Below are 23,059 nucleotides of genomic sequence, written 5' to 3' on the forward strand. Positions count from 1 at the left end.
CCTCATGAGCACCCACCCGCACCGCCAGAAAACAGCGAGGGGGAGAGCGGTCCTTCGGCTTCGCTCATCATGTTGACTAACTGTTAAGTTACAACTTACAAGTCTCATGTCATGACAAGTGACCAGTGTCGTCAAGACTGGTCTAATGTTAGAGTTCAGTTCTAGACTAGAATCGGAGCAAACAACCCTCTTCAACATGTTTGTTTGCTGCAGACACACAACACAAGTGTGAGGTGATACTGATAGTACCAGAGTACATCATCTGATCATCACCTTCACTTGTCATCTTGTCTAGAACCCTTTGCAGAAGAAGACTCTAACGGATAAATGAAATTAAAAAAAAAAAAAAATAGGAAGACGACATGCGCGTGCGTGTGCAGATAATGGTACATGCATCAGCAGCATCGACGAATAGCCGGCGTGATAATGAGGCAAATTGTGATAGTAGGCCTATCCTTGCTGCAGTATGCGCGCCATTTCAAGCTGGCAGCCAGCCCGCGCACACGCAGTAAGCAGCCGCCTGCGGCCCTGCGGCCCGCATCGCAAAAGGCACAGACACGACATGGAGGCGTCGCGTCGGGAGAACAGCCCGACCGACCGAGTCGAGCGAACCGCAACTGCAGGCTGGCCTCGTTGGCGGGGCGCGGTTGCGAGAAAAGTCGGGGTCTTACAGCATTCTACCATAACAACGATTAGCTCTCTGCTACTGGATAATAATATCTTTGGCCATCGTTTTAATGTCATTTTAACTGAAAAAGACATAAAGTGGAGCGAAAATTGCAAAATTTTCTTACCATTGATCGTAGCTCCCACAGGAATTTCACTCCTGACAACTAAAATTGTTTACGATGTGGGATGTCAAAGGTTAACGTGTATTAGTTCTGCTTATCATAAACAAATATGTTAATAAAATAATTCATCCAACATATTTCTTTGAGAAATAAAATTTTTTATATTTTTTTATTTATTGTAAGCTACGGAATTGAATAAAAAAATAATAATTTTGATTTCATAAGTACAGCGTCACTCCTAATCTTGTACGAATTAAAGGTCAGGACGAGCTCTAAAGATTGAAGAAGAAGAAGCCGACAGCCAGACCAGAGAGCCGGAAAAGTCTTGTCACTCACCCAAATCGTCATTGTAAAGGCACCAGAGTGAAAAGACCAGGGAACTGATCGAATTTTACCCCATAGAGAGGCAAGGCTTGCTACTCACCTGGCTCTGAGTGGGTTTTAGAGCAATAGAAAAATGGCTGTAACCCAGGTAAGCTGTTCACGTTTTTATTATGTGGAGGACGGATCGTACACGGACGCGTGATTGATGATGGTGATGTCGGTGATGATGACAGTGACCAGTGTGATCATGAAAGGGCAGGAAGCTTTGGCTTGCTTTTTGAGTGTTTTGATTTGTTCTGTTTTGGCGAGAATGAGTTTGAGTGAATGTAAAGTAACGGTTAGGGCCTACAGTACATGTATATGAAACACACACAAAAAAAAAAATGATGATGAATAGGCCCTTACTTAGGCCTAAATTTACTTATAAAGTTTACTTTTCAATGCAAACCAACGACGTCAACTAGAAATTAAAACTATTTTGATATTAGTATTAAATTTACTTATCCAGGATTTTTCATTTTTATCCATGGCAAACGTATATATATGTAGAGCATGGCTTCATGAAATGTATTAAAATATGTAATTGTAATCCGATGCCGATGGGACGCAGCCTCTCCGACGCGGCTGGCTGGCTGGCGTAACAATAACAGTAAAATTTCCTGTCCTAAAGATTAGTATCAATAGTAAGAAGGTTTTTTTTAATCATTTTTTTTTTTACTTATTGCTCTCCTCCATATTATAGGAAGGGATTCTGTGAAGCAAGACGGTCTCCACAGGCACAGAACATATTTCAGATGACTAGACTCTAGTCTCCCTACAGTCAAATCTTTTTTTCAAACCCGATCCTGCTGCTGCTGGCGTACATGCAAATTCACATTTTTCTTCTTAGAATAATTTCTTTGAATGCAATATTTCTTTCCTTCTGATAAGGCCAAGTAAAAAAAGAAACCAGTTTCTCGTCCTCGCGCGCATCGATTTTGGCCGCCGCATCGATTTTTTTACTATTTACTATTTTCAAAATGGCGCTGAAAATACCAAGAAATTCATAATTCTCGCCGAACCCGAACACATCGATTTTCAGTTGCCAAATCGACTTTTTTGATATTTACTATTTCTTCGGCCGCCGAAAAAAGAAATTGACAATAATATTCACCTACCAATGGTGATGTCTCATTTCTAATTACGCCTTGCGTCCTCTACTTAGCTGTAGTACAGTTGTAGCTTCTGTAGTGCGTATGTAATAACGCATGCATTTCACACTGCTCCACAAAGCAGTCGAACTGTAGTTGGATGGGCGGGCCGCGGGCAGGCCTGGGCTGTGATGTACAGCGCACTCGGTACGTCGTGAGCGCGATAGCAGCAACATTTTTGCGAACAATCGCTGATATTCCGCGCGTATTTCGCGCATTGTTCGTATTTTTCACCGTTTCTCATATTTTATTTAAAGCGGATGAATTGTACTGTACAAATGCTTGTGAGGATTGTATGGAGTTTGTATACATTTTCCTGTCATTGTGACTATGTGCATGTGCGTGCAGTGTCGGAAGGTACGGTAATGCAGTGGCCGTGCCGCCGCACCGTTTATTGGCAAAGTGTGCGTGTCTGTAGCTGTGTAGAGACCCGTACACTCTGCTCTGTAACGTTGCATCTGACGGCGATGTATTATTATATTTTGAAGATAAAATGAATGCGCTTTTCCAGCAAATGTAGAATTATTAAATGGGTGTATCTACAAAATAAATAACTTTTCCACGGATTCTGGTTTGTCTCGTATTTCTGCGGGATACTTTTCTTTACGATGTAAATTCACGGACACGGCCGTGAGTCGTATCATCTGTAGTGTGGTATACAATCATTCATCATCCAAATGATGAGTGATTATCAAATGTCTTTTTAGAACATGAAGAAACATCTTTAAATGTTTAATGCTATAATGCCATATCAGTATCATTTTGACATCCATCTGCAATTGTACAAGCCAGTTTCCAGTTGAATGTGCTACAATTGTACTGTGAAGAAATGCAGATACATACATGTACCAGCTGTGTGGACACAAAAAGTCACAAACACCAATGATAAATAAAGCAGTGTTTTGAATATCATGGAATTTATTTCAGTCGTACATTTGTTGAAAGACATGTTTTATACCTGTTTCAATTAATAGCACAATACATCAGAATTGCAAGTACACTGGTATCAGAAATGCCATTACAACACTAAATACCAGTTTTAAGATGGTCATTTTCCCTTGACATCTGTAGTGGAAAGAAAAAGCAAATGTATTTCTGCATGCATGAAGTTTCATTTCAAGTATGGTACATTATATTTGTTTGAAAATGCACAGAGTGCAGGCAAGACATACACTTGGGACCTGGTCTCTCATAACACAGCTACCAGAGTGATATTTTATTTCATAAATTGGATATAGAAAATAGTAAAGCCCTCTCTCGTTACCTTTCTCAGAATTACCGGACGAGAAACACATATTACTTTCATTTTGACAATCCTCAAAAAAATAGTAAGATATCAAATAGTAAGGACCTCCCTCATCGCCTTGCTCAAAAAACCCGAACGAGAAACTACTTTCTTTTTTTACTTGGCCTAATAATATTCAGCAAAAATTTAACTCTCAGTGCATTGTGCTCCTTGTTGGGTTTACCATGAGTCATGACCTGGATTGATGTCTGCACTCTCCAGAGTGCTTCTCTATCTAGTGGTGATAAGATGTAAGTGGGACATGTTATTGCTACATGTACTTCTGTCAATTATTTTTTTTTTCTCTCTCTCTCTCTCTCTCTCTCTTCCTAGACTGGAGGAAACTCTCAGCCAAGCAAGTCTTGGGGTAAGACTACAGTGATGGCCAAATCTGACGTACCTCATGAATGACTCGCCTCAAACACAACAACAACATCTGTCAGTCCACAGAATTTGTGCGAGGGTGTTTGCTGTAGACTGTGTTGTAATTGAAAATTTACTTTGATCAGAAAGTACAAGTACAGGCGGGATATACAGAAAGAAGCATTGAAACTACTTAGAAACCTAGAGATCAGGTGACACAATACAGTGTTATAAAGGTTTTAGCAAATCAACAATGTCTCTTTACAGGAACGTGCATCTTGTTGATTACATCACACATGTAAGTTTGTTTTGTTTATTAAATTCTTTTTGTATTACGATATCTATATCTATATTCATTATTATAGCATGCCTAAGTGTGTCAGTAGAATATTATGAAAATGGTAGTCCTGAGTGAGGATTAACCAACATCTTTCTAATCCTCTCCACCACCTCCTCCTCCTCTCCTCCCCCACACCCCACCTTACTCACTCCATCGTCATCTTGTTCCCGCAGAGCTGAGTCTCTACGAGTTGCACCGCACACCCCAGGAGGCCATCACGGACGACACCGAGATCGCCGTCTCCCCCCGCAGCCTCCACAGCGAGCTCATGTGCCCCATCTGCCTGGACATGCTGAAGAACACGTACACCACCAAGGAGTGTCTCCACCGGTTCTGCCAGGACTGCATTACCACGGCCCTGAGGAGCGGGTGAGCATATTAAAGTGATGGTATAGTATTGCTTGAAATGAGGATCGAGCTTTTAACTTTTTGCGAGGTACTACGAAGTCTCTTCAGATGAAATGATACAGACTGTACAATTCTGAGAAGAATTCAAAATTTCTTTGATGAAAGTTGGTTTTGAATTGGTTGAGATATCCCAAAACAAAGTACTGTGAATCGAAGCGATCCTAATAAAAGGATCACATTTCATATGAGGTTTCTCATTTTCTCACAAAACAGTTGGAAATCTGGAGCTCCATCTCAACCAAAACTATACCATCCCTTTAAAAGTGGGTGCATCTCATTGGTTTGGAGATGTATAAGTGGCGACCAGGGCTCCGTTGCATGCAAGTCTTAGGAGAGTTTTTTTGCAGTTACATCTCTGTGCTGCCTTCTGGAGACTAGCTGGGTCTTCATGTAGTCACAGGAAAAGCAAATACATGAATTCATTATTTTTTTTTTTTTATAGACTTTTCCATGTCTCCAAGTGGTCTTTGAGACATCTACTCAGTTCCAGCCATGTGGGGGACTCTGGTTTTGTCTGCCATACCTTCGCAATGTTTTTGAGATATACATTAAATGTATTACGCCAAATGTTTCACAAGGCTTTTATTTTTGTGAATTTTGCGAGTCGGATGCTGTTCACAAATTTAAAGACATGCAAAAATATTAAAGGGAAGGTAAACCCAAAGAGCAATGTGGATTGAGTGAAAGCAGCAACATTAGTAGAACACATTAGTGAAAGTTTGAGAAAAATCGGACAATCGATGCAAAAGTTATGAATTTTTAAAGTTTTGGTGTTGGAACCGCTGGATGAGGAGACTACTAGAGGATATGACGTATGAGAGGACAACAATACAAAGAAAATATAAAGGATATTCAACAAAAATTCACTTTTCTAGAATTATGAAAGAGCAGTGGACCAACCGCTTTCAGAAAGCAGGGGGAATAATTGCTACCCTTAACATATGTCAATATCAAGTTGATGGAATTTGTAATTTTCATGAAAAATTGATTTTTGTAGTATTTTCTTTCTATTTTCTTGATATTGTAGTCCACTCATACGTCATAACCTCTAGTAGTCTCCTCATCCAGCGGTTCCAACATCAAAACTTTAAAAATTCATAACTTTTGCATCAATTGTCCGATTTTCTTCAAACTTTCACTGATGTGTTCTACTAATGTTGCTGCTTTCACTCAATCCACATTGTTTTTTGGGTTTATCTTCCCTTTAACTCTGATCCAGACCTGAATGTGACGAATTTAGCCACTCCTGAAATCATTGGAAATTCCTAGTTCAAGAAAAAATTAGACTCACTTGATATATAGCGTATTAGTATAAGTTATCAAACAAATGATAGAGAAAAAAAATACACAGAGAGACAGAGATATTTGATTATCATACAGTGTATATACCTTATTGATTTATGTTTTCAACTGCCTAGTTAAATTTCTTTTGGTGGAGTGTAGTTTGGTGACAGTGTTCAGTAATCTGCTGCTCACTTTTTTGTAGGAACAAGGAGTGTCCAACATGCAGAAAGAAGCTGGTATCCAAACGCTCACTGCGCCAGGATCGTAACTTTGACGACCTCATATCCAAGATCTACCCCAGCAGAGACGAATATGAGGCACACCAGGTGAGATTAGAAACAAAAAAATAAATAAATAAATAAATAAATAACCTTTCTGATGCGACAGCTTAGATACACATTTAGGGCTACTGTAAAGGTAGACATTTTTGCAGTGTGGAAATTTTCACTTCACACAAAACTAGAGCAAAACTAAGAGAGCGGAAATTTTTTGTGTGTATTTTCCTCTTTTTTTTTTTTGTTTTTATTATTTGGAGTTTTCTTCATGTTCGCTAGTTCTGGAGCATGAGTGAATTTGCTGTAGTAATGTAGATCACTTTTCTTCTACAGCAGTATTTGCTGTCAAGCTCTTAGCTGCTATGGCAGCATTAAGCTGTGTAAAGTGCTCTCTAAACAGTATTAACGTCTGTCTGTGAAATTCAAAACACAAAAAATTCATCTCAACCGGCTGATCGTGGGAGATCACTACAATTAAGTAGCACAGAACTTTCCTTACTTTTACAGCATACCCTTACTCTCCAAACATATTCTGTGTGACTTATCACCTCCTTTTTCACATATTCCTTGCTTATGTGCTAGAATAGTTCATATTGGTTCATTTACACTGTAGGCCTACTCACAGCCAGGCTGGAATAGGTAAAGCATCACTAGCCTTCCAACAGATCTAGCATGCTATTAGAAGTTTGTTTAGTTTGTTTGCTGGTCTTTTTGTTGTTTTTGGTCACAGTTACGTGCTACAGCCAGATAAGAATACAAATAATATCAGCATCAGCGCATACAGAGAAGCCTCGTTAAAACAAGCTGCCTTTATGTGTTGTTTGAAGGTTTGCATGGTGAAGTAAATGAGGGAGAAAGATTTGCGGTGACACCATGTGTATGTAGTCCTTATCCGGATCGTTGTTTGGCAGAAGAGCCTAGAAAGAGGAGAAATGAAGAGGGAAGAGGGCTCTTCTGCCAAACAACGATCCGGTTAAGGACTACATACACATGGTGTCAGCGCAAATCTTTCTCCCTCAAGCTGCCTTTAATAGACCGCTACAATTTCCTCATTAGCTCACCTGAGCCGAAGGCTCAAGTGAGCTATTGCGATCGCCCTTCGTCCGGCGTCCGTCTCGCGTCGTGCGTCGTGCGTCGTCCGTCGTGCGTCGTCCGTCGTGCGTCATCCGCCGTGCGTCGTGCGTAAACTTTTTACATTTTCATCTTCTTCTTGAGAACCCCATGACCGATTTTCACCAAACTTGGCAGGTAGCATCCCTAGGGGGATAGGATCTCAATTTGTTCAAATGGGCACCATGGCCCACCTGGGGGGCCCCAGGGGGGCCCAAACCCCCTAAAATTAAGGAATCTTTAAAAATCTTCTTCTCTAGAACCAGAAGTGATAGGGCTTAGTTGATACTATGAGTTAGTACATTGATGACTGTAGTTTCAAGTTTGTTCATGGGGGAATCAGGGGTGCCCCCCTTGGGACCCAGGGGAGGGGGCTTGGGAGGGGTCCTAATGGGGCCTAAATTGTACTTTTTCATCTTCACTTTGAGATCCCCATGTCTGATTTTCACCAAACTTGGTAGGTAGCATCCCTAGGGGATAGGTTCCCAATTTGTTCAAATGGGCACCATGGCCCACCTGGGGGCCCCCAGGGGGCCCAAACCCCCTAAAATTAAGGAATCTTTAACAATCTTCTCTAGAACCAGAAGTGACAGGGCTTAGATAATACTATGAGTTAGTACATTGATGACTGTAGTTTGTTCATGGGATTGGCGGAATTAGAGGTGCCCCCCCCCCCCCCCCCCCTTTGGGACCCAGGAGAGGGGATGGGGATGGGTCCTAATGGGACCTGAATTGTACATGTTCATCTTCTTTTTGAAAACCTCATGATGAATTTTGACCAAACTTAGCAGGTAGCATCCCTAGGGGGATAGAGTCTCAATTCCTTCAAATGGGCACCATGTCCCTCTTGGGGGCCCCTACCCCCCCCCCCCCCCCCCCCACACACACACACACACACATTAAGGAATATTTAAATTCTACTACTCTAGAACCAGAAATGGTAAAGCAAAGTTAATACCAGGAGTTTGTACATTGATGACTTTAGTTCCAAGTTTGTTCATTGCAGATCCATCAGGGCTGCCTGCCCCCCCCCCCCCACCCTGGAGTTGAGGAGGGAGATCCATATATGCAGACCTAAGTTTCCAATGTTCTCAGGTATGAGTGTGCAAGAATGCATGGAAGGTGAAATTGCGATACTCAGGTGAGCGCGTGACCCCCGGGTCTCTTGTTATAAATGGTAACTCATTATGCCAGGGATGAAAACAGAAAAATATGAAAGGAGTGACACCCTGCAAAATTTTCTCGTGATATCACATATGACTGGATATCAACCTCAAAGTTTCTTGTTCTGGTTTACAGGAGCGAGTGCTGGCCAAGCTGACCAAGAACCACAACTCGTCAGCCCTCAGCAACAGCATCGAGGAGGGCCTCAAGGTCCAGGCCCTCAACCGAGCCCAGCGTGTCGTTTGTAAGGTGAGGTTCTATCTCTGGACTAGCCTCTTCCATATTAGGCCTTCATGCTGTTTTAACCCGTTGAGGACGAGTCCTGAGTATACTTGGGCATGTGTCAATGGAAAATGCGTGTTGTAGCAAAATCAGTCTATCCTCAATGGGTTGATAGCACTGACAGTGGTGGGGTAAGAGAGCTGGAGCCAAATGCGCTGGCAGAGAAAGATTAATATTACAGATTCATACCAGTGTGCAAGACAGTGATACAGAGATGCTAACTGGTGTGTTGTTGTTTTTTTTTTCTTTTTTTTTTTTGCAGTATCATGTTTTGTTTTGTTTTTTGTTTTTTTTCCACCAAAAATACTTCAAGTTTCATGGATAAGTCTTTCTTTTTCAAAATCATATTACAACACATTTCAGTGCATTTGCAGGAAAGGTAGAAATGCTGACTTTCTACAAAAAAAAAAAATGCCCTTTCAGACCCGAGAATACTGCAGTGCAGTTTACAATGTTGTATTTTTTTTTCCTGAAATTGTATATCACCACCTCTGTGTGCAGGAAAATACTGCTTTTCTACCCAAAATCTGCCCTTTCAGCCCTCGGAGAATACTGCAATACTGTTTACATGGTTGGTGTCTCTGTGACACACAAGGGCTTTAGAGATCTGCAAATATGATTATTATATATGAGCTAATAGAAACTCTAACCTGTGCACCGCTCTTACTGAGTAATTCAGATGTGTGTGGGGGTAGTGACTTTGACCACTGAAATTTCTAGACTTGCCCAGTTGCCGTCACTGCAAAATTCAATATATGAATGAGGTTCTATGAACAGAGCCCTGGTGATTAATTGTTATTCTTTAAATCGAAGACTGGTTGCAAAGTTCATAAATTCCAAGAAATAAATTAAACACAACAGGAACTCCTTACAACTTAGTCTGTCCATAGGGCATTTAATAAAAGAAATAAAAGAGATCATGCTTGCACAAATGGGCATTGACTGCCAAGTAGCAATTCATTGCACTTGCCCAACAGACAAATGTAGTTGCCCCTGGCAAGTCAGCGAGTCAATGTCTCTCAGTGCTTTAAAGGGACTGTACAGTACTGGTTGAGGTGAGGATTCAGCTTGTAACCTCATGCGAGATATTTAGAAACCACTCTATGAAATGTTAAAAAGCATACAATTCCAAGGGGAATCAAAAGTTTGTTTGATGAAAATCGGTTTCGAAATGAGTGAGATATCCGAAAACAAGGTGAAACAAAGAGATCCTAATAAAAGCTGTGACCTGTAAATTTTATGAGGATCACTTTTTGTGGATATCTCAGCCATTTCAAGGCCAATTTTCATCAAATAAACGTTGAATCCTTCTTGGAATTAAATGCTATTTCACATTTCATAAGAGGTTTCTCATTATCTCACCAAAAAATGTTATAAACCTGAAGATAAGTCTCAACCAAAACTATACTTTGCCTTTAACATGCCATTTCAAACATTTTCAAAAGTCTCTGTCTTTCTCTCCCCTCTCAGAGGAAGCAAAACCCCTTGGACGGTGAGACAGAGGACCAGGTGGAGGAAAACGGAGACCCCAACGCCCCGCCCATGTCTGGCGACGACGGCAGGCACCCCGCGCCCCTCACTCCGCCCGTCGAGTCCCCCCAGGAGGATGGCTTCCCAGGCCTGGCCCGCAGCCACTCCCAGGATGCGGGCCTGGGCTCGAGCTGCCTCCCACTACCCCAAGACCAGGACCTGCAGCATGCTAGTCCAGCCCTGAGCCTGAACAGGCACAAGGTATCTTCCTCTCAATGTAGTATTTTCTTTCTGCTCTGCCAAGGTGTACTGTAAAACGAGGAATGTTCGTGTGCATTTTAATTTCACGAATTTTGCGAGCGGCAACATTCACGAAATTAAAATGTACGCAAAAGTTTTTGCCCACACAACATTCATTTAATGACACTGGTAAGATAATTCACAAAAACTTCATGCCCCGAGAAATGTCGTCAGCTCCAATTCGCGAAATTTTCATGCCGCTAAAATGTAGTGTTTTACAGTATATGACTTGTCTCGGGCAAGACATGCAGGTTAAAGAGATGGTATAGTTTTGTAGACAAGACGTTAAGGTTAAAGAGATGGTATAGTTTTGTAGACAGGACGTGAAGGTTAAAGAGATGGTATAGTTTTGTAGACAAGACGTGAAGGTTAAAGAGATGGTATAGTTTTGTAGACAAGACGTGAAGGTTAAAGAGATGGTATAGTTTTGTAGACAAGACGTGAAGGTTAAAGAGATGGTATAGTTTTGTAGACAAGACGTGACGGTTAAAGAGATGGTATAGTTTTGTAGACAAGACATGAAGGTTAAAGAGATGGTATAGTTTTGTAGACAAGACGTGAAGGTTAAAGAGATGGTATAGTTTTGTAGACAAGACGTGAAGGTTAAAGAGATGGTATAGTTTTGTAGACAAGACGTGACGGTTAAAGAGATGGTATAGTTTTGTAGACAAGACATGAAGGTTAAAGAGATGGTATAGTTTTGTAGACAAGACGTGAAGGTTAAAGAGATGGTATAGTTTTGTAGACAAGACATGAAGGTTAAAGAGATGGTATAGTTTTGTAGACAAGACATGAAGGTTAAAGAGATGGTATAGTTTTGTAGACAAGACGTGAAGGTTAAAGAGATGGTATAGTTTTGTAGACAAGACGTGACGGTTAAAGAGATGGTATAGTTTTGTAGACAAGACATGAAGGTTAAAGAGATGGTATAGTTTTGTAGACAAGACATGAAGGTTAAAGAGATGGTATAGTTTTGTAGACAAGACGTGACGGTTAAAGAGATGGTATAGTTTTGTAGACAAGACATAAAGGTTAAAGAGATGGTATAGTTTTGTAGACAAGACATGAAGGTTAAAGAGATGGTATAGTTTTGTAGACAAGACGTGAAGGTTAAAGAGATGGTATAGTTTTGTAGACAAGACGTGAAGGTTAAAGAGATGGTATAGTTTTGTAGACAAGACGTGAAGGTTAAAGAGATGGTATAGTTTTGTAGACAAGACGTGAAGGTTAAAGAGATGGTATAGTTTTGTAGACAAGACGTGAAGGTTAAAGAGATGGTATAGTTTTGTAGACAAGACGTGAAGGTTAAAGAGATGGTATAGTTTTGTAGACAAGACGTGAAGGTTAAAGAGATGGTATAGTTTTGTAGACAAGACATGCAGGTTAAAGAGATGGTATAGTTTTGTAGACAAGACATGCAGGTTAAAGAGATGGTATAGTTTTGGTTGAGATGGAGCTTTAACTTTCCAGCTGTATTTTGTGAGATAACGTAAAACCTCCATTGAAATATGAAAGAGCACACAATTCTGAGAGGAATTCAAATGTTATTTGGTAAAAGATGGTTTTGAAATGGCTGAGATATCCAGAAACAAAGTACAGTTGAACCTCTCGTATCCGGACAAGTCGTGACCGGGGCTCATCCGGATAAGGGATTTGGCCGGATACGGGAGACTCAATGCTTTATACATGTACATGTACATTGTACATACGCATGTACTGATGTAGCCCCATCTAGTAATGTGTATACTGCAACCTTTTCATTGTTACACTCACTAACAGACCCCAAAATAGAGGTTCGTGTTTGCTAGAATGAAGTCATTTTCTTTTATAAATTCTTGGGATGATCTACCTAAATAATTATCAAGAAATGTATGAGTGTGTTTGTGCAGGAATTCTCAAGGAGTTGGGAATCCCCCTTTCCTCCCGTAATTATTTTTAAAAAAATCACGGCGAGATTGCGTCCGTATAATAGAGAGATCCGGATAAAGGGAGGCCGGATAAGAGAGGTTCAACTGTAGTCCAAATAAAGGAGAGGCCCTTATATTAGGACCACTTTGTTTTACTTTGTTTCTTGGATATCTCAGCATTTTCAAAACCAATTTTCAACAAATAAGCTTTGAATTCCTCTCAGAGTTGCATACTCTTTGTATTTCGGAAGAGGTTTCTTGTCATTACACAATAATAAAAGTTGGAAGCCGGAAGCCCCATCTCAGCCAGAACTATACCAGCCCTTTAATATTATTCCCCCTCTCCTCTCCCCCTACAACTCTACAAGTACTGGTACTCCTACAATTTGCATATTGATTGGGTATATCTATGTTTGAAGAATCTTGTAACATATCAATGTGATTTTTTTTTATGATACTTAGATGAAGAAATCATAAACCTCTGAAGCAAGGAACTACATTTGTAAGTTTTGCTGTAGTATCATGTGTAAAGTAATTTTATGCATCGCGGGAAGGTAGCATGGAAAGGGTACATGTTTATTGTGGAACAATTAAAGGAACCGAAAGTAAAGAAGAAATGAAATCTAGAAAAGCAAATTTCAAAGAGTGACATTGATATTCCCACTATTTTAAATATTCTAAACTGATAGAATTATGGGATTTTTGTGTTTTTCTTCTTCTTCTTCTCGTTTTTTCATTGCTCTCTCTGGTGGTACAGATGCCAAAGCGGTTGAGAACTTCCGACGAGTCTAGCGTTGGTGACCCAGAAGCTGAGGCTGAGGCAGAGGGTAGTGTGGACATGCCAGACACATCCAATGTAAGCTCCTATTGAGATATGAGTACCTTTCACACCAACTGAAACACATTGCTGCACCTCAGTGAGCTCTGCTGGCTTTACAACTAGGTCAAGTTTATTCAATTAAATGATTGTTGCTCAGAGTATCTTTAGTCAACTGATTGACAAATTGTCTTTGATTGTCGTAAAAAGTTACTGATTATTCAGCGTTATTTATGTCAGTGAAGAGCACTAGTTGTCAATCAGTTGCAATAGGTCAAGTTCAGAAGGTTTACTGAATTCTGATGGAATAGCTTGGCAGGTTAAGCTACATGTATTCCAGTGTCTAGGCACATATGAAAGGTTAAAATCCCTCTTGGCATGTCTGCTGCCCTCTACAGGAGATTGAGCTGGTCTTCAAGCCCCACCCCCAGGAGGAGATGCAGGACCGCCCCACCCTGGTGCGCTACCTGAAGACCTCTGCTCTGGCATCCATCGACCACCTTGCCAAGTATCTTTCCATGAGGATCGCACTCGACCTCCGGGGTAAGTCAACTTATGACTGGCAGGGCTCAGAGTTTTGCCTTTAGCTATGACTTCTGTTTTTTCCCCACTTCAGTTCAATTTGTTTTATTTGTCCACTTGTACTGAGTAAAGACAACAACAACAACAAAATAACAATGGATCAACAACAATGTACATAATGTAACTGTGATTATAGCAAAGTCAGGGATAACTATATTTACTCATAACTTTATGTAGATATGCATGTACAGGTACAAGTATATAAAAGATATTAAACTTGTTTACATTGATATATTTTGAGGTACAAGTGGAGGAGACTGTAATCAGTAAGCAGTGTGCTTGGAGAGCATAGATGTACGAATTGCTTTGATTGTCCACTTCAGAATGTTGTTATTTGAGAGATGTATGCTCTCTGAAGAGTTCAAAGTCTCTAAATTGTAGAATGATTTACCATGACACACGATGTTCCAAGGGGGTTCATCATTTAATCAGTCAGTTTCATATTATTCATGGTCCATAAAGTGGAAATTCTTTCTTTTCCAAGGGGCATTAAAAAAATGTGTAAATACGCGAATTACACTTTAATCCGTTGAGGACGAGTCCCGGGTATACTCCGGCAAGTTTACATGTTGTAGCAAAATCAGCCCGCCTTCACCTGGTTAAAAAAGACAGTAGTACATAGTATGAATTATATGTACTATTTGTGAAGTACTACATAAAAAATACAACACTAAAGAAGATTTGATATTTGATTTTTATCTATGTTTGATATTTATTTATTTCTGCAATTCTATTACATATGTAATATACAAATACATTTTTCTTTTGTACAAATCATAGGATTTTTTTTTAAAGAAGAGTTAAAGGGACTGTACAGTACTGGTTGAGGTAAGGGATTCATGTTTTGAACATTTCTAAGTGAGATAATGAGAAACCTCTTATGAAATATGAAAGAGCATGTAATTCTAAGAAGGATTCAACGTTTATTTGATGAAATTTGGTTTCGAAATGGCTGAGATATCCAAAAAAGTGATAATAATAAAAGGCGACATGCCACAACTTTATTATGATGTCTTTGTTTCACCTTGTTTTTGGATATCTCAGCCATTTCAAAACCGATTTTCGTCAAATAAACTTTTGTTACCCTTTAGATTTGCATGCTCTTTGACATCTCATAGAGTGGTTTCTGAATATCTCACAAAATGTTAAAAGCTAAATCCTCACCTCGACCAGAACTGTACACACCCTTTAATGGACTTGGTGAATACAAGATTGATTTGACGTTAAATTGTATGTCTCTTTTAATGAAGGAAAAGAGGCAATCCTTTCTGTGCATATTTAGATGGCCACTGAATCTGCAAAATGATCTATTGCAGATGACATTTATGTGTTTTATATACATAGTGAAGTTTAAAATGGATGTACTCACATGTTTTCCACTCTCTTTGATGTTTGGTGTGTTGTAGATGCTAACTCACTGGACAGCCGAAGTTCATCAACTCAGAATGAGGGAGCTGAGTTTGCCATCTACATTTCCACATCACCGGGCCAGTTCCAGGTACATGTTTATATCTTGCTATCTACGTATCCCCCTTCACAATGTCTCCTTGAATACCAGCATTCCCTCTCCCCTCCCCCCCCCCCCCCAGAAAAAAAAAGAAGAATATATTCTGCACCTCTTACATTCAGTTCCATGTCTTTCACATGCACATCATCATGTCTGATTCTTGGCCATTTTTGTGGATCTTTTTTTTTGTGAAACATCTACTTGCTTTTGCAATCTTATTTGGTGATGTCATTGTGCACTGCTAGGTGGCATTAACAAGCCTGATAGTGAACGTGTGTAGTGGTGCTCTCTAGAAAATGTTGTATGATGAGCAGTTGACCAACTGCATAGCAATAATCCTTGCAGGGGTTGTGAAATAGTTCAAAGGCAGTATATTTCACAGTGTTTGTAGACGATGTGATGTTTGCGAAATAGCTTGAGAAAACATTTCTTCATTTCCACAAAAAATCACTGACTTTTCTCTTGAAAAGGAAAAAAAAACTTCATTTTCATCATGTTGCAGTGTTTCAACCACTCACAACATATCTTATAAATTCTCAGGCGCGGTGGAGCACCCCAATTATCTCGCAGAAATCCATCGGCAGCCGAGCCTCATTTGCATAAAGTAAACAACATGTACTCGCGTAGTTGAGAAAAAGTAAACAACTTCTCACGCTAATAACAATTTAAGGAAACCTATTTTTGGATTAAAATTGAGTTAGTTTGAATTTGAAAACATGTCCGAATATTCACCTATAACATATCAAAGGATTTGACAATGATAAAATGTGAAATTTTAGCGAAAACCTGGCGAGCAAAATTACCAAAAATATGCCTCGAAAATCATCCTAAGATTCATGAAGTGTGATTGCGGAACAAAAGCGCCATTCGGACAAAGTACACCGACATTTATTTATCTGCTTGCATTTTAAATGTCATACCGTAATATTCCCGGCCATGGTTGTGTCGGAAAAAACCAGAAGGTGATGTCAAAAATGACACGAACGCTAAGCGTACAGGTCGGTCCCATGTATATATAATCGCGTCACTGTAGCGTTGCATGTCACAGCACACACAACGCATTGCTGCATGCAGCGTGCGCGGCAGCAGCTCAGCAGTCACCGCCGTGCGACACTCGGCCACTGCACTTTTATTTGATTGAATAAATGTAATTTCTTACCTTCTACGAAGGAGATATTTTAACAGAAACAAAAACACGAGAAAGTAGAAGTATGCAGACTGAACTGAGCTGACATGTTAATCTAAAAACTGAGAACTGTGTTCTGAGACAATATAGATCTAAATGCAAAAAATCTACTCCTGTGTCACATTACATGGCATGTGTGTGAGGAAGAAGAAAATTTGGCCTAGGGAAGGGGGAGGGGGGAGGAGGAAAAACTATTTGTTCATAAATATTCGATGACACAGAAAATCCAATCTTTATCATTTTTTTTTATTTATATGATTATTATTTAAATTATTATTTTTTTTTTTGATTACCTTCTACTGGGTGGATGGCATAGTTGGACGAAAGCAGATGGGGGGCCAGTTTATGTAAATCTGAATTATTTTCAGCGGCATGTTCTTTATTGATGTACATGCAGGTAGGCATTAATTTTGTGTGTGTGTGTGTGTTTTATATATCACTATCATGTGTGTGGTACTGTCTTTCTTCCTATGTACATTGTTTTAAAGTGTTTTTATGTATTAAGTACTAGTAATTCTTGCTACAATTATGTGTATGCACCTTCTTCCAACAAATCCTTCCATATTTCCTCTCAGATGTTGTCCACATTTACAAAATCATGTATCATCCTCAGGGCTGCCAACTCTCACTCATTGAGAGTGAGACTCACTCATTTTGGTCCTTTCTCACTCTAAAACTTTATTTCATTTGCATGCATTTCTATTGATCTCACTCATTTTGACTCCGAAATTATAGCATTGGCCTATGGGAGTCTCACTCTCAAGTAGTTTCCAATGTTGGCAGCCCTGCATCCTTCTCACACATTCCAATAGCAGCATCACTTTCCTCAATGATTGCCTCTTCCAACTCGGTGCACATCAATCGTACAGAAACGCATAAACAGAAGTATGCATCCCACTGAAGCTACGGTCACAGAAGTCCTTACGAACACTGTAAAAATGACCGATTTGTACAGCCCCAAATGGACAAAAATCTTTGTACGGCATTTGCAGGGATATCTGTGACCGTAGCTCTAATTCCGAGAGAAGTAATATTAGATTCTAGTTCACAAGTTAACAGAGGGATGATCTGCATGATTGAGTGCTTTGATTTCTACTTGAATTTTATTATAATTTAGAGTTTAAATGTTAGTGTTACTTAAATACGGTGTTATTCATTCAGCTTTGCTGGCCATGGTCATTGCTGAATTCATAACTAGGAATAGAAAATTTCATAACAAACACATTCCTGCTTATGATTTTTATGAAGAAGTTAATCGCATGTGCTACCAAAATCGCAAAAACAACGCGCAAAATCACAAGCTTCACACCCGGGCCTCACACATTCACAAACACAATCACAGGCTCCGCTCAGCTTTCTACCAACTGCTAAGGTCCACCGCCCGGGCCGGCCTGGCCGGGCCGAACCTCGAGCTCGGCCTCGACAGAGACGCGCCGCAGAGTCCGATCAAAACCACATCATGTCAGACCGTTACATTGTTATGATTATTTTACTCATTTAAACGAAACATTAAGATGTTTGTAAGAAATACAACATTCAAATATGATTATCACGAATGAAATTTCATCAAACTTCCTACTTACCAAATCACACAGAACGAGAATCCCAGCTGGCAAAATTGACTGCGGCCGCACAGCGTCACATGCAAACCAACAACAACGCACGAAATCCTGAATCTCACGTATCCACGCACGCATCCCCATGTTACGGGAAAAGAAATGACGTCATTTTCAAATGTTTCGCTGACTACAATTTTCTATTCCAAACCCTGTAGAAACAAGTTGATTTCTCAAAAAGTACATGTGGAATCATGCGAAAACTTTCACCATACATGGATTGAGGCCTGATGAACTTATGTTGCCAATTTCGGACACATTGGAGCCCGGCCATGGTCCAGTCGTAAAAAAACAGAGAGCATGTTTTGCGAGAGGTGATTTTCAGAAAGCTTTAATATCTCAAGTTCTAGTGCAGCAAATTTCATAATTTTTTCATCAAAAGGAAGATTTTTAAAAACTTAGATAGTGTGGGAAGTTTGAGTTTAATAGCGGCACGCATAGCGGCACAAGGAGAAGGTAAAGATTTGACTTTTTCATGCACTCAGTTTCGGGCAGCCGTGGATGCCCGTTGGAAATTCAAATAGAACGGGGCGATAATGAGATGCAAATTGGGGTGCTCCACCGCGCCTGTTCTGATTAGCAAGATATTCTACAAGGAAACCTTGGTATAACTAGGACCAAAAAAACATGACAATTACCTTGTTTTATCAGGTGTCTCACTCTGGTAAATTAGGGTGCAGAAATAAACATGCACACAAACAAAAATGTAAACAGTCGGGACCTGCAAAATCAACTTGTTTTATGGGGGTATTATTACATCTGACCTCTTAATAATGAGGTGAGGTACTCGCATATATATGCATTATCTCTTCGCTCTTTGCCGTTTTGAACTGTTGACATCACGGTCTGACCTTCTCACCATACTTCTCAGATTCTGAGTGGATCCCTGACTCTGGAGCAGGTGAATGAGAGACATTGGAAGGTAAACAGACCCCTGGAGATGTACTTCCTTGCCAAGAAGTGAAAAGTGGTACCACTCTCATGAAAACTCAGACTGGTGACCCCCTCTTGCAGTCAAGTGCACTCTCAAGCTTCCCCCGGCACTGATGCAAGAAGTGACACCAGTCTTTTGGGAGGATATCTGCAAACTGTGCTAAACTTGGAGGACTGATGAACATTTGTATTGATCCTGCAAGTTGGTGGACTGGTGATCATATTTGTAGTATTTTACTTTCTGGTTTGTGTGAATAAGAAATGAGAAATTGATGCCAATCTGATGGAGACTGTGACTGATATCCCCTTTCTGAAGTTTTAATCATTCACTCGACTGGCCGGTGAAATGAGAAATGGCACCATTCTCTTATTGGTGGAGACTAATAACATTTTTGATCTTTTTTTCTTTTCTTTTCTTTTTTTTCCAAATGATACTATGCCCATGTGCACCCATCAGGAAAATTGGTGGTGTACATGTCATTGTGGTGTACAGATGCTGATAAAATGAAAACCTTTCCACAGTATGATCTTTCAGATGTAATAACACACAGACATCAATGAGAATTTTCACTGGTATCATTTCTTACAGCATAGCTCAACTTGAGACCTGTGAGCAGACTAGACAGTCTAGATACCCATCAAAGATTGGATACCATGTACCTTTGATACAGAGTCTGGTCATGGAGTTGTTTATGTTGTTGATGTGTTGTTCCAATCACATCATATGAAAGGGCAACAGCAGAAATAATCATGAAAAAAAAATGATGAACGCTTTTGTCTGTTATTGTTGATGTATATAACAAGACAACTTTCGGTTTCATACAAGATTATAAGACTTCAAAATTCGGGATTGTATCATTCTCTTGTTATGAGTATGTCAACATTCTGTAGGCTGTAGAGAAGTTTTATCGACATATATTTGTATATTTGTATCATATTTTGTCCGCTGATAGATTAGCATTTGTATAACTTCAATACCAACAACGAAACACGTTGATATGAACGTATCGCAATTCCCTTCTGAGTGTCGAGTGAAATAGACAAGTGTTATTCATTGCCAGTGTAACACATGAAATCTCATAGTGTTAAACTTCTACACCAATATCTGTGTGTACATGTAGTGCCATTGTTAAAAGCACAATGTATTTAATGGTGGGTCTTTTTACAGTGTGGTGTAACAATTGCTAACTTGCTACCTGAGCATTAGTGCAGAGCATATTATGAAAATATGCATGTACATCACAGACATGCAGTCTACCAGCTCACTGGACAGAAACTATCTCTTTGTGGCACATTTTCAGAATTATCATCAACTTTGAAAGTTGCTGACTGATCTGCAGTATTATGATTACATGGATGAAAAAATGCAGAAGCCTACAAAAGTTTGAACTCCCCCTTCTGTTCCACCCTTGGCAAAGGGTGAATCAGTAAACTTGAATTATCTTTTTAAGTTCAAAATCTCTTATCACCAAGAGGACCATTGTACCTATTAATGACAGTAATCACACGAATAGAAAGGGTATTTGAACCAACTCGGGGATTTTTCTGCAAATTCTTGCAAGTGCATTGCATGTGATCATTGGTGGTGCATCTGCCAAAGGTACACTAGTTGATAAAAACTTCTGAGAGGGAAGTCTTTTATTGGCGAGGTTGGTTGGAAAGCTGTTGTTGTGTTGAGATATTTGCAAGGAATCATTGTGGTGTTAGGAATTAGATCAGACTTGAATGTGATCAAGTATTTTCTCCTGACTTTCAATCACTGTGCAAAGATGTAATTTATTTGAAAAAAGCTGATTAAGATGTTAAAAGTGTCAGGAACTGTCTTGGATCACCATTTTGTTTTGCTTTGTTGGTCTTTTGGGGTGTTATTGCTGCTAAACTAAACAAAGATATGTTTGGGCCACTGTTATAATATCAAATGTGGAATTTAAAGGGATCCTATGTCATTATCTTGTATTGACTATTTTTTTGTTTCTAAACTTCTAAAACAGTGTAGAGGTTAAGCTTAGTTGTCATTTTAAGTCATTGGCAGAAATGGCGATGTTTGCTGCTAGTGGTGAGGTACATGCGTATGTGCACAAATATTTATTTTCTGTGAACTTTGAAGGCTTGTGGGACTGTAAACAAGTAAAACATTGTGTGAAAGCAAAACTATTGCTTTAAAGCTTATGGTGGAAATTATGTCGGGGTACTGTAAAAGCTGTTATGTTCATGAGGATTTGATTTTTTGCGTGCTTCACGAATCACTGTTGGGTCGTGTTATCAACACAAAAAATGTTACCACACACTAGGGTATGTACTACAGTGGACTCCTATTTTAACGAAGTCCTTGGGACCGGCAGGTTTCTTTCGTTATATCGAAATTTCATTATAATCGAACAAATAAACAATAAAAAAACAGAGAGCGGATAATGTTACGGCCCGAATTTTTACTTTGCAGTACCCAGAATTTTGTTATAACCATGTTAGTTATAAAGGGAGTGCACTGTAGTATTTGTGTGCACGTACGATAGTGTGGTATCAAAATCGTGAAAACAACATTGGGCAAATATGGATGTCACCCCTAATTCACAAAAATATCTGCACGCGAAAATAGCAGCTTCTACAGTACTTAAATTCTATCTCTGGCTGTCAGTGCTTTATTTCTCAGCATCCTTCTTCTTTCCCTCGGTGTGAGCAACCACCACTACCATATGGCGACCTCACCTCACAGTGCAGGATTACCTACTTGTCCTATGGGGTGTTGCAAGAAGGTTGGCGTGCAATCGATCGCAAATTATCTTATTGCAAACTTTGCAATTGATAGATCAATGGCAACTTGCAGTCAATCGCAAGTTTCTGTTTCAAGAACGGAGCTTGCAATTAATTGCAAGCTGCAATTTATTTCAAATTTGCAGTCAATTTGCAGGATTTGCGATTGATTTTTGAAAGTTGCAATTGATTGCAACTTTCTTGCAGCAGCCCCAAAATTAATTCCCTGGACATGTACACTACTCCACATGAGACAAAGTTTTACTCAACCCCTCCTGTGTTTTGTTCACTGATTAGAGCATGCCCTCGAGTGGCTCTGACTGGCAACTGATTGTCACCATAAAGTAGAGATTATCTAATCCTCATAATTCCCATTGTGTCACCATGAATAGTCATCTGGTCAGACTATTAAAGGTGCATAGTCCCGGTAGTGTAGGGGGCGCTGTTGATGATACTGCAGATCACCGTTAGCATTGATACGAAGATTGCCGAAGTTGAGCTGTCATCAAGAGTAACTAGTGTGTAGGTGTTGCTAAGTAAGGTTGCCTTTGTTGGCTTCTCTGCGCATCGCGCAGTCTGTAGTAATGCCAGGGTGTGTGCATATGTAGGCCTACTTGTTATTATGACATCACAATAGAAGTTTGCTAAAGCTGTCATCCCCCTCAGCCGAATCATCAGCCGAACTGTGATCCGACCACTGAGTACAGTGAATCGGACTTCTTCGGACTCGGGGGAAGTGGTCCAAAGCGTAAGCGCCAAAGAGGAGTCGATAGTGTAGGACTCTATTGGAAACTTGCGCCGTGCGCCCGCGTACGCATTTGACTAAAACACCGGGACCATGCACCTTTAAATGCACATCGATACACCCGAGTATTAATCTGTTGAGGACAGATTCCCATAGATCCCTGCCCGAGTATGCTCAAGACTCATCCTCAATGGGTTAAGCCTGTGTAACTCCATCAAGGTCAAGTTTAAATAGATATGTATTTTTTTCTCTTGAAAAGTTTGGCAAGTTCAGCCGAGTGCCTGGGCAGGTGGAAGGTGTGAAGCATCCGTTTTGTCAATGTGCATGTTACTGCAGCTTGTACAAATTTTGCTAGTCTATATAACAAGACCCTTGTTGTATCAACTCTCAAACTATAATTGCCCCATTCCCCCTTTGTTGTACATAACA

At 39.9% G+C, this 23,059-nt stretch overlaps 1 protein-coding gene across 1 annotated transcript; it reads left to right on the forward strand.

The window, feature by feature from the left end:
- The first annotated feature begins 1,097 nt into the window (after positions 1–1,097).
- On the forward strand, positions 1,098–19,486 carry LOC140226543 (E3 ubiquitin-protein ligase RING2-like). The gene is made up of 10 exons (XM_072306993.1): positions 1,098–1,263; positions 3,924–3,957; positions 4,467–4,662; positions 6,188–6,311; positions 8,670–8,783; positions 10,287–10,547; positions 13,251–13,349; positions 13,709–13,853; positions 15,299–15,390; positions 19,073–19,486. The coding sequence occupies exons 1-10, from the start codon at positions 1,249–1,251 to the stop codon at positions 19,163–19,165; spliced, it is 1,173 nt and encodes a 390-aa protein (XP_072163094.1). The 5' UTR covers positions 1,098–1,248; the 3' UTR covers positions 19,166–19,486.
- The last annotated feature ends 3,573 nt before the right edge of the window (positions 19,487–23,059 follow it).

This window comes from Diadema setosum, chromosome 3 (genome assembly GCF_964275005.1).
Source record: "Diadema setosum chromosome 3, eeDiaSeto1, whole genome shotgun sequence".
In the NCBI taxonomy this organism is placed as follows: Eukaryota; Metazoa; Echinodermata; class Echinoidea; order Diadematoida; family Diadematidae; genus Diadema; species Diadema setosum.

Excerpts from the sequence above, each read along its gene's own strand:
- LOC140226543 (XM_072306993.1), top strand. Across the intron at positions 8,784-10,286 it reads CCCAGCGTGTCGTTTGTAAG|AGGAAGCAAAACCCCTTGGA; the intron begins GTGAGGTTCTAT and ends CTCCCCTCTCAG. Across the intron at positions 10,548-13,250 it reads TGAGCCTGAACAGGCACAAG|ATGCCAAAGCGGTTGAGAAC; the intron begins GTATCTTCCTCT and ends CTGGTGGTACAG.